Source organism: Camponotus floridanus, unplaced genomic scaffold (genome assembly GCF_003227725.1).
Source record: "Camponotus floridanus strain SB8 unplaced genomic scaffold, Cflo_v7.5 scaffold23, whole genome shotgun sequence".
Lineage (NCBI taxonomy): Eukaryota > Metazoa > Arthropoda > Insecta > Hymenoptera > Formicidae > Camponotus > Camponotus floridanus.
Genome location: NW_020229359.1, coordinates 78,765 through 91,368, shown reverse-complemented (window position 1 = coordinate 91,368; position 12,604 = coordinate 78,765). Strand labels below are relative to the sequence as shown.

Genomic DNA, 12,604 nt, shown 5'->3' with positions numbered 1-12,604 from the left:
TTTCGCTCTGTAAGCTCTGTAACTCTATAGCTCTTTAGCTCTTTCTTTTTTTCGTTCTTCGCTCTTTCTTTTTTACTCTACAGTGCTACATAGTTTATAGAGATACAGCGTTATAGAGAATTTTTACAGAATAGACCCATATATTTTGTAAAAAACAACATTATGTATTCAGTTTTTTCACCAAGCGCTACTTTTTTAAAATTATAGACAAAAAGATGTATTTTTTAGAAGACCTATAACATTTACGAAAAATCTATAATTGCTATTTATTAGTTTCCAAGTAACATATGTTGCTTTCATAAACGTCTCCTGAAACTTTTATGAACATATACTATGTGAGCTATTAAAACACCGAATTGTCAGGTCGATATACTATACATTTAAGCGATTATTCTTGAGATTTGCGCACGCGCGACTGTCGCAAATTTGTCGCTCGCGACGTCATTTTAATCAATATATTGGATGACGTCACGCAAAGGCTTTTCACCTGCCCGCTTCGTTGTTCTACACGGTTACGCACTTTGAATCTCCTTTCGTACGCTAATTTTTTTCGACAGTTACATTCTTCATTTTCTCTTTATTCGAATAATGTACGCGTGACAAGAATATTCTTATCGTCTTACAAAAAGAATTATAAAAAAAAGCTTTTTCCCCTTCGTGGATTTTTCTTTTTCCATAAAACTTGCGCGCGCGTTTACGTAAGAATTTATCAATTCTTTTTTCCCTTTTTTTTACTCTTGATACTCGCGGTATCTCGACTCTCTGTTCGATGGCGAACGATATGGATTCTGCTCCTGTCATACGTCAGTGGCATCGCGCGTTTTTTCCCCTTGTGTTGGGTTCTGCCGCGTTGTAGCGTCGAGGAACGACATTCTCCATCATCAGCGATCGTCGTCGCGGAAGAAAAAGGAAGAGGATTTATTCTATTCGAGGCCCCTCGTTGATCCGCGCCGTGATTCGTAAGCCAACTGCCATCTCCGCCACCGTCGACGCCGACGCTGACGCTGACGCCGACGCCGACGCCGACGACGCCGACGCCGCTGCCACCGCCACGAAGATCGTAGTACCGTCGCGTACCCTCGAGTAACCGAGTACCTCGAGTGCAGTCCAGTATCCCCGAATCCGCGAATGCGAAGTTCGACCTGGACGTATTTCGCCGGTCACCTCTCGTCACGATGCTACCACTCGCGGTGATCGCGCTCTTCCTCCTCGCTGGCACGATGACCGCCGAGGTCTATACCAACACGTTCCTGGTGAGGATGCGACAACCAACGGAGAAGCACGTAGCCGATCACGTAGCGCTGAGAAATGGCTTCGTCAATCTAGGACCGGTGAGTGACGATGATTATTTATCCGAGTTCGCTCAAAAATCGTCGATTTTCATGCTTGACCGAAGAGGAAACGCGAGTAATTTTATTCGAAATATTATTATTCGATCATAGAATACATTTCGCCAAATGCTTAATTGTGCCTTTTAATTGTACTTCAATTCAATTTTCCATTTTTCTTTCTTTCAATATCTAATTATAGATTGTTATATAATTGTTATATATACGTTTAATTATTATATATATATAATTGTTATTGTATATATAATTTTAATTATATATATTATACATTTGTATGTGTATATATTATTATTTTAATTATATATTTTATTTTTATTTAAAGAAATAGACCTTATATTATCGACAAGTGAGCTCGCGAAGTGCCACGCACGCGAACGAAATAATCGCACATCCGAGGCGCAGAGGTCCAAGAGAATGTAAGAACGCGTAACGATCGAATCGCAATGACCAGCAACATTTTATCAAGTTGCCTTTTCGCGTTCAATGCGTTCACCATACTTTGACACGTGAGCGTTTTCCATTCAGATAATACCGTTTATTCAGAAAGCGTACTGCGATTATATCTCTGAACTTTGCCGTGTGATATAATAGTTCGGTTAATAATAGATATTCATTACATAGACAATTGTGTGAACTAGATTCTTCGATAAATGTCCCTTTTACATGCTCGATTTGTAAGGGTATCTATGTGTGACAGATGTAAATTATAATTATAATATTATAATATTATCGTCGGCTTTGTGGTATCAATCACGAAAGCAATCACGATATCAATCACGATATCAATTATTAATAATTATTCAGATCTGATTGATTCAATGTACGCAAAAAATAGTGTAAAGGATAATATACATATCTTTTTGATTGTATCATATCACGTTTGCAAATTGTATAAGATCATTGACAAATTGTATAAGATCATTGACTTCATTTCGCAGCGCGTTCAATTAACAGATTTGCTCTGTGCCTCCAGTTTTTCAGCATATTATTCAATAAAATGGCATCTCATGCAAATTAATACAATTGTGCTGCTTCACTAACTTTTTTTTACCTTTACATTTTCTAGAAATCTCGAATGAATATTAAAATAAATACATAAATATACAAAATAAATAATTTTTCTGAATTTGAATTTTGTAATTTTTATATTTATTCATAAAAAGAAAAAAAGTAACATATCAGTTATTATTTATACATGTACATACGTGTGTCAAAATAATACGCATATGTTTTTTAAACTTGCAAATTCTTGATTTTTTTAACCTTTAAAGTCGTACATTTACGTCCAACAAAAATTCTAGACATTTTCATAGAAGCTTAACTTTTAAGCATACAAACTATTTTTGTTTCATGATGTTATTTCCCGCTAATAAAATGAATAAATCCAGCTAATATTCAACTAATATTGTACTCATTGCAGCATTAAATACTCGCAACTTTTCTCGTAAAATTGTTTCGCGCATTAAGTAATTAAATGTCTCGAAAATTTATCTCTAGTGATGTGCCACGCGTCAGATTTAACGCTACGTCTGTCTATGTATTGACACACTCCACTGACTGTGAAACCACGATTAAGCCAAGGGGAAAATCGTGAATTTTCTTCTCTGAAATGTTCTGCTCCGCAAAAGATCAATCGAAATCATCCATGGAGATTGTGTTCTTTCCTTCGCTTGTGTCAACATCTTTGTTTACGAACAACAGGAACAAAAGAATTTAAGTAATTACACGGAAAGTTTATCAATCGACAAGAGAAAAGCGTGCGTTAGCTAAAAGACTAACTAGCATTCATAAAAAGTTATCGAGTCACTTCTTTTACGAGTCATCGATTGAAAAAAATTTTTTTAATTGAGTTTATCATATTTTTTTACGCGACTGGAATTTTTTTTAATTTCATACATATATCGCGCAAAAATTGTCAGTTCATAAATAAAAGTCACAAGAAAATTGATTAAAATATTTTAAAATATTAATTATGGATTGAAAAAATTAACAAAGGTAATTTATCAATCATGTTAAAAGTCAACTATAAATCAATAATTAACGCGCGCTATCACACTGGCCAAGTTTGATTAAACTAAAATATCCTAGTCCTCCGCATCGAGACGAAGCGTAAGGCTACTATGAGATCAATACTCGAGAAAATGATGAGATTGGTCTTAAAAATCGCAACACGTAAGAAACTCGGAAAATAGACGGAGTAGGACGTTATTGATGGTATAATAAAAAAATGATAAATTTACACGAAGATGTATCGCAAAAATAGGATAAAAGTTTTTAAGAATTTTTTTTACTTTTTTTAAAATTAATTTTAAAAATTGGGATCGTATGTTATTTTTAAGAACCTGAATAATTTTTTATCATCTTCTAAATTCAATGTATTTCAATAGCATTATTAAAGTGTAATTAAAACATTTAAAAATAGCTAAACATTTAATTAAAACATTAAAACATTTAATGTTTCAATTATAAAAAAATAACAAAAGGTAATTAAAGATATCGAAAATGAGTTTATTTGTATAATATTACAAAATCGTCTTTTTATTTATTCAAATAATTATAAATATTGTTATTCAGCTTCTTTGATAGAGAGTTACTGTTGAGACAAATTTATCGATTTTTGGCATAGTGTCATTAAAAGTTATGCAAGTTTAGAACATTATTATTAGATAGTTACTAATATTTTATTTTACAATTTCGATTTTCTCTAAAGTGTAATTTCATGTAGACAGGTTTTATCTTTTGATTTTATTTTTTTACATGTAAAGTAACCAGTTTTATGTAGTTTAATCGCAATAAATTGGATAAGCAAGTTGCAATTTTGCCAATGTAGAGGAAATTGATATCCTGTAAGCGCTATTTATCGGCGTAGTGACGTAGTTTCTTTCGATTAAAACTGTTTCCTGCCCGTCTCGTACGATTAACCGCTATGGTACATGAGGCTAAATTATCAACGATCGATCGCCTCCACTACGACACGATTAATTTTGCCATGCATTGGCAGTGACTGATTTTATCTTGGATAACAAGATAACAGCTGATGCGATAGATTAAGAGATCTTCCTGTCATTTAACAGGAATTATCGAATCAGTCGTTTTCTTTTGCAAATTATATCGCGAATATTACAATTAATTTCGAACATAAAAAAATATAACAAGGATTGTATGTATATTATGTTTTTTTTCAATTATTTGTGAAAAACTGAGAAAAGCTTGCGAGATGAAAAAGGCATAAGTTTGATCTTTTTTCTTTTTCGGTTTTTTTTTCATCACAATCATAATTATAAGGGACGGTAAACCGCAATGAGGGTTTATATAATAAATAATTTATGCCGAGACAATTTCTCATTATTCGCAACGCCCAGAAAATTAATTATTTTATCTCAATAACATTCTCTGTTTACCAATGTGGACGTCGGGAAAATTGGAATTTTTGAGCGGCTCAGTAACCGTGTGCACATGTCTGGGTAAATTTTGACCAACATAACGTAATATCTTTTTATCCAATAAAGTTTTTTATATATCGGATTTTATTTTTATTACATATATAAAATATTTTTTTCCGTTTCGAAAAATGCTGTTCGTACACGATGATGGTAAAAGAAATATTTTTAGATGAATCTATGTTTAAAATAAAAAAATAAATAACGTTTATCATAATTTTGTAGAAATGCACATAAAATATCCGTCTCGATTGTATCGTAGGCTTTATAAAATAGTTTTGAGATATGGGTCATATAGTGACCTGACGTAGAGGATTAAAGATATATCGTTCATCGGATTTTTAGTCTATACATATTGAAATTCCGCTTTCAGAGATTGCTTTTCTCTCTCACTTGTTTCGCTTTTCTACCTTTACAGAGAAATATTATATATAAATAAGTTTACTTTATTCTTTTATTTCGCATATGCTGTTTTCATTATTCTTGAGAATTAATACTAGTTATTATATTTACATCGAGAGAAAGAAAGAAAAGCTCGAGAAATAAAATATTTTTATTTTCTCTCGAATTGAGATAAAATTTTAACATCGTGGAAACAAGACGTAGAAAAAAAAGAAAAAGAAGATTTCTCCTCCGTTTCAAACACACATCTTTCTGTTAAAGGTTTTGGGCAGTCAGACGGAGTATCATTTCGTACATACAGCTTTACCTCATGTACGAAGCAAACGATCCGTGCCACACACGCGAAGATTAAAGGTCGATCCTTTGGTAAGTTGATATCTCGAAAGATTTACTCGATGTTTGCCATTACGGATTGTAAAAAGAAGTTATTAAAATGTTAATTTCGAAAAGTAAAATTATTCCAGTTCTAGATCTTTTTCATTTTAGAACAAGTGAAACTTGCAAATTTTAATTGGGCAAAAAGTACATTTAAAATTTATTTTTTTATTTTAATCGTAATATTAAAAACGCGTTTTATAAAAATTTGTGACAAAATCCAAAATAAAATTGTAATTATAATTTTATGCATAATATAAAATACAAAAAATATTTGAAAAATACAAAATATGTGTTAAAATACGTACAGGATGCGCGATCTTTAAAGTTATAAATAAAATTCTGTTTTGAAGTTTTTCGAATTATATATTTTCACCTAAAAAGCGGACTTTTAAAAGAGAAAAATGCGGAGAGAGATACGAAAGTCAGTGAAAATATAATAATAATTCAGGTAGCGACGGCGACACAACTGGCTGGGTTCAAGAGAGTGAAAAGGGGTTACAAACCCTTGAGCGTGGACAATCTTGTACCGTTGTACGAAATTAAGAATCCGACAAATCCTGGAAGCAAGGATCCGACGGATCCTTTCTTTAAACACCAATGGTACTTGAAGAATGTCGGACAGAATGGCGGTAAACCGAAGCTGGACTTAAACGTCGAGGCTGCGTGGGCTCAGGGTGTTACGGGGAAAAATGTGACGACAGCTATCATGGACGACGGTACGTAGAAGAGATATTTTTTTTCTTCCGGATAAATGAGACCTCGCGACCGAGTTATTTCGAAGTCAAAACAGCGTTAAATTACACACGCTTGAATGCAAGTTTGCGAACCAACGGCGGTTTGAATCGATATCGCTGAGAGACGAGTTACGCAACGCTCTCTCATTTCACCGAGAAACGAGATGTATTTTCATTTGACTCTGCGTGTAATTGCAGTCGACAAGAAGTACAATGAGATTGTCGTAACCGAGTTCTTTTAATGATTCGATTTTTCCTTAACGAAAGAACGAAATTGCCAATTTTTTTTTTTTTTCGAGTTTTATGTTTTGCATTACACACGACGCATGTGACAGCGCATCGATATAACGCCTCTTGTCATCCCTAATGTAAATCCATCCGCAACATATGTACGCACTTACTACAACGTTTTATTGCAGGTGTCGATTACATGCATCCGGATCTCAAATATAATTATGTAAGTGTTCCTATTCGTTTTTTAGTATTGCACTCTGGTATAAAAAAATTGTTATTTTTATATTTTATATAAGTCAAGAGATGAGGGTGTAAAAAAATTATGTTTAAATCAACAATGATCATTTAGATCGATAAAGAATTTGATTTTGATTTTCTTGAATTTGATTTGATTTGAAAATCTGATATTGTAATTTTGCTTTCAATTTTATAAAAAGACGACATATCTTTTGCACCAACGTAATTAATTGCATACGCATTAATTTAATATTTATTATAATAATGACGGAAAAAATACATGATAGAAAAATACATGAATAGAATTAAAATGTAAAATTAATACATGTCAATACTCTGTAAGTGTAATTCGATATTAATAGCATTTACGTCATAATTATAGAGAGAGAATTTCAAATATTCCTTTTATAGTCTCGCACAGATGCCATTCTCGGCGTGGTTTACATGCAAATATGTCGAGAATTCCAAAATCAGAGAACGATAGGTAAACTTGATTCGAACGGATAAAAATTAGTTATTGCTTATGGTATATATTTTGGAGAGAAAAAAATCTTTAGTTATTCCGTCTCTTCTATAGTAGTTAGCGTTTAAATTTATGCAATACAAAACTAACTACTGCAAAATAGGTTTTTACAATTTTCATAATTCAAAATTAATAGAATGACTTTTATAATTAAGTTGATACCTAATTAAAACGGCGAGACCGCATAATTGCGCAAACTTTAATTGTAAATAAGCAATTATGAATTAACGTTCATGGATCATAATTAATGACGATGCCTCCGTTCTATTTCAGAATGCTAAAGCTTCTTACGACTTCAGTAGTAACGATCCTTTTCCGTATCCGAGATACACTGACGATTGGTTTAACAGGTAAGAGTTTGATAAAAAAAATTGAATCAGAAAAATTAATCAAATACATAATATAAATATGATGGATAATCGGACGTGAAAGTTAGATGAATGCAAAGTAGAAAAAAACGTTTTTTTTTAAATTTCTTTAAAAGAAATTAAAAAAATTAAATAGAGAAAATTAATTAAAGAGTAAAATTATTTATTAATTATTATATAATAAGAAAAATCAACCGAGAAAGTTGAAATTAAATAAAGATTATATTTAAAAGTGCGCGAGATAAAAATATTAAATATGGAAAGTTAATTAAATTAAAATGTGAGATAGAAAAACGATGACTTTTATGAGTAAAAGTGAAACAATCGCTCTTAACGTAAAATAGAAACAAAAGCGTTTGTTGAAAAGTAAGACAAAAGCACGTCCTACATTTCGTGCGAATCGCTCGTGAAATCGTATTATCATTCGTGTAATGATCAGAATGTGAAACTAAATATAATTTTTTTCGCGATGTATTTTTTTTATCAAAGCCACGGTACAAGATGCGCCGGGGAAGTCGCGGCTGCACGTGATAATGGAGTTTGCGGCGTCGGGGTGGCGTACGATTCCATGATCGCCGGGATCCGGATGTTGGATCAACCCTACATGACCGATCTGATCGAGGCGAACAGTATGGGCCATGAGCCCGATCTCATAGATATCTACAGCGCCTCCTGGGGACCTACGGACGACGGAAAGACGGTGGATGGACCGCGAAACGCGACCATGAGGGCCATTGTACGCGGCGTTAATGAGGTACACATTGTTTAATTATTCGTGCATGAAAAGTACATTCGCGCAAATTTGATGAAATTATTAATATAATACTAACATAACTATTATAATTATTAATATAACATTAATAAAACTGGAAACCCTTTAGCAATGAAATTATTATTGGTGTAGTCAGCGAGAAAAGCTTCCTTGTTGTTTTAAGAAACGAAAAGAAAAATAAATAGAGAAAAATTATTAAAACAAATGCGAGAAATAAAAAATATTTTTAATTTTATTTACTAGTCCATTATTTGCAGAAAAAAAAACACAAACTCTCTGAAAACATTGTGAGATATCAAAAAACATTCAAGCAACTGTTTTATTGTTAGATGTACTGAAAAAGATTTTGTCGCTGAGGTAATTGTTTCATATTGGGTTTGCGTATATTTATCAGGGCAGAAACGGTCTGGGTAACATTTATGTCTGGGCTTCCGGGGACGGCGGAGAAGAGGATGATTGTAACTGTGATGGATACGCCGCCAGTATGTGGACCATCAGTATCAACAGTGCCATAAATGACGGTCAGAATGCCCACTACGACGAGAGTTGCTCTAGTACTTTAGCTTCTACCTTTAGCAATGGTGCCAAGGATCCTAACACAGGGGTGGTGAGCAGCCATTTTAGATTAAGGACAGAATTAGCTATATCTTTCTTAGAGTGATTTTATTCGAGAAGAAACACACTGCATTTAATATATTTAAAAATAAATTTAAAAATAAATTTAAAAAGAAATTATTCCCGGATAGAAAGATGTTTCATTTAGCGATGTTTCTTCGTAGAATTATTTTAACAAAAAGATACGTTTTTTAATTTATTATATGTTCTTCTCGTAGGCTACTACAGATTTATATGGAAAATGCACGACGACTCATAGTGGGACATCCGCCGCGGCACCGGAAGCCGCAGGGGTGTTCGCGCTTGCTCTCGAAGCAAAGTAAGTGTTTTAATTTCATTTTAATGTCAGATATATGCGTAAATTTTAAAATGAAAATTTTTAAACATCACTTTGCTTATAGAAAATCAACAAAAAAATTTTTCCATTATCATTCCACGTGTTTGCTATAAGAGCTTTCATTTCTAGCTCGCAATTGACTTGGAGAGATATTCAACATCTGACCGTCTTAACTTCGAAAAGGAATTCTCTGTTTGACGCGAAGGACAGATTTCATTGGACAATGAATGGCGTTGGACTCGAGTTCAATCATCTTTTCGGATATGGCGTCTTGGATGCAGGCGCTATGGTGGCTCTGGCTAAAAAGTGGAAGACGGTACCGCCGAGATATCACTGCGAAGCTGGCTCTATGTCGGAAACGCAGTAAGTTGTCGTTTCACATTAGCCATTAATGAGGTTGAAAATCTATTACAATCTGCGATATTAATTTTAATAATTTTTTCATTACAACTTCACACTGCAAGAGTTTTCATTTCTAAACTTTATCTCTGTATACAAAGTCTGCACATAAAGTCTTTTGACAATTCAGAGAATCGATCCTTTCCCTTAAAATCTGAATCTTAATCATCGTTCCATTTTCTTTGATTTTCTAGGCAAGTCACGAGCGATCGATCCATTCTAGTGAAGATTAAGACCGATGCGTGTGCCGGCACGGAGTACGCTGTAAATTATTTGGAACACGTACAAGCCGTCATTACTGTAAATGCAACTCGGCGTGGTGATCTCGAATTGTTTCTTACGTCTCCGATGGGTACCAGGTACGCGATAAACTTTTAATCTTTTTCTTCCTTCTTTTTCCTAATAAATTTCTCCTTTCTTTTTAATTCGATTAGACCGATCGATTAGAAATAAATAAAGAAATTCGTAAATTTTTTTCAGATCTATGATCTTGAGTCGCAGAGTGAACGATGACGATCATAGGGATGGATTTACAAAGTGGCCATTCATGACAACGCACACGTGGGGCGAGTATCCGCAGGGAACTTGGCTGCTGGAGGTAAATTTTACAGATTTGTAATTTTACAGATTTTTACAGATATACAGTTTGCGTAAAAAAAGAATATTGGAATCTTTCAGGTGAGCTTCAACACGCAAAAGCCCCAACACGGATGGCTGAAGGAATGGACGTTGATGCTTCACGGTACCAGAGAACCACCATATACGGGATTATCCGTGGCGGATCCTCATTCGAAATTAGCGATTGTCAAAAAGGCCCACGAGGAGCGATTGAGCGCGATCTAACGACACTTATGACGGTCCAACGCGATTATCGTCGATTCAGGCGACGAAACTGGGAATATTCTGATCGAAAGATGTTTACGCGACCGCTCCCCTTTCCGCTTTCCTGATTTCGCGTCGCGCGGCTGATAAAACAAATATATTCCGACCCAGTTGCGCGACGATCGCATCACCCGTGCCAATCTTCATCATCGTTCGTTATTTTAAACATACTAATCATCTATTCGCATTGGGATCACTTGAAGCGAAGTAGATTCACTCTTTACTGGAATCGCGTTTGTCTAATTACGGTGTCAACTATAATTACATATCAAGTTATTTATAGCAAAATTTACATCATTAAGAATGTAGACTTCTATATATAATCTTTTTTTTAATATTCCGCTACCGAGAAGAAAATTAACTCTCATAAGCATTCGACGATCCAATTAAAAGATAGTTTTTTTATTTACATCTTTTTGAAAAATTCTGGGAGAATGCGAGATGTAAAATTCCCCCTAAAATTAGATAAAGTTACGCATTATTTTAATAAAAATATGTATCTTTTATGATTTTTCAAACTCTTATTGTTGTATCTAATCAAATATTAAGCAAAAAATATTAGGAAGAAATTAATTTGCATAAGTATGATTTAAAATCTTTGTTGAGATGCTTTAACTTCACTATTATTTATATTTATTTTATTTGTTATTCATTAATTTTTATTTATTATTTATTATCATTATAATAATAATTATTATTACTATTATTACGAAACTCAGGCAAGGGAAATATGTGAGAACATCATTTTGTTCGCGTTGACAGCTTTCCGAAGAATTCTCAAGTCGATGATCGAAACTAGATGATTTGGGGGAACAACAAGAAGAAGGAAGTTTACTATATATTACTCAATAGCGGAATAAATTACTCTTCTGATGGGACGGTAAAATTCGAGGCATTAACTTTAACAAGACGTTATCGAATCGACAATGTCTGCGAATGAGTATCCTGGGAACAAGAATTTCGTGTCGATCATTGTCGTCCTCGCGAATCCAAAGAAGTGATGTCGAAGGAGCGATTATTCTCAAGATATTTTTTATCAGTACATTTTTAATAACGATAATAATATTATAAGTTTATGAATATTCTTCATTTTCTCTTTTATTTTTATCGCGCATTCGAAAGTCGAATGAATGTTTAGAAAAGGGAAATGTCATCTTGCGGATTTTTCTCCCTAAATATCACCTAAATAACGAAAATTGCTCCGATGCTTAAGGCTTACAATTAAATATCGATATACGATTTCTCCAAGAAATTTTTTTTGTTTGATTTTTGGCTTTCGATGTTTGGTAATTTAATATCTTAATTTGTTCGCACAATTTAATTTAAAGCGAGCAACGAAAAGAGACGCACGAGGACGTTTGTGACAAACACGAAAACACGAAATACGGATGCTACAGAATCCGCATGTGTAGATGATGTATCTTACAATTAGAAGTCGTAGCGGACAGAGAGTTTGTGAACATTACATTAAATTATATAAATATAAATAATTTATTATATATAAATGCATATATATATATATATATATATATAATATACGTATATGTATATGTATATGTGTGTATATAGAAAAGTCTCTCTGCTGATCGCATTTTTAAATGACAGATTTCTTAAATAATTGTTTCAAACGAAGATTCCAATGCGAGAACGAAATGTCGAGAGACTTCCTGAAATATTTAAGATGATAAACGATTATAAAATTAAGCAATTACAATGGCTAAAATTCGAATCAACTTTGATCGTTTCTAATTCGAGAAAGTATTGTAACTCTGAGCTTTCTTTTCATACTTCGTTTCTTCGAATTATCTAAGGATTCTGCTATCAAGAATTAATGCGAGGGAATGATCTATAAGTATATATGCATACATCTTATACGTATGTTATATACAAAGCGAGAGACTTAATCTTTATAACGTAGATTATTTCTCTTGTTC

The 12,604-nt window shown here is 33.3% G+C and overlaps 1 protein-coding gene across 1 annotated transcript; it reads left to right on the top strand.

Annotated features, from left to right (window-relative positions):
- Positions 1-536: 536 nt before the first annotated feature.
- Positions 537-11,230, top strand: LOC105257823 (neuroendocrine convertase 2). Its single transcript, XM_011268704.3, has 12 exons — positions 537-1,331; positions 5,453-5,557; positions 6,018-6,285; positions 6,723-6,760; positions 7,571-7,647; positions 8,155-8,419; positions 8,832-9,044; positions 9,271-9,371; positions 9,519-9,752; positions 9,983-10,147; positions 10,269-10,386; positions 10,467-11,230. The coding sequence occupies exons 1-12, from the start codon at positions 1,176-1,178 to the stop codon at positions 10,629-10,631; spliced, it is 1,905 nt and encodes a 634-aa protein (XP_011267006.1). The 5' UTR covers positions 537-1,175; the 3' UTR covers positions 10,632-11,230.
- Positions 11,231-12,604: the final 1,374 nt, after the last annotated feature.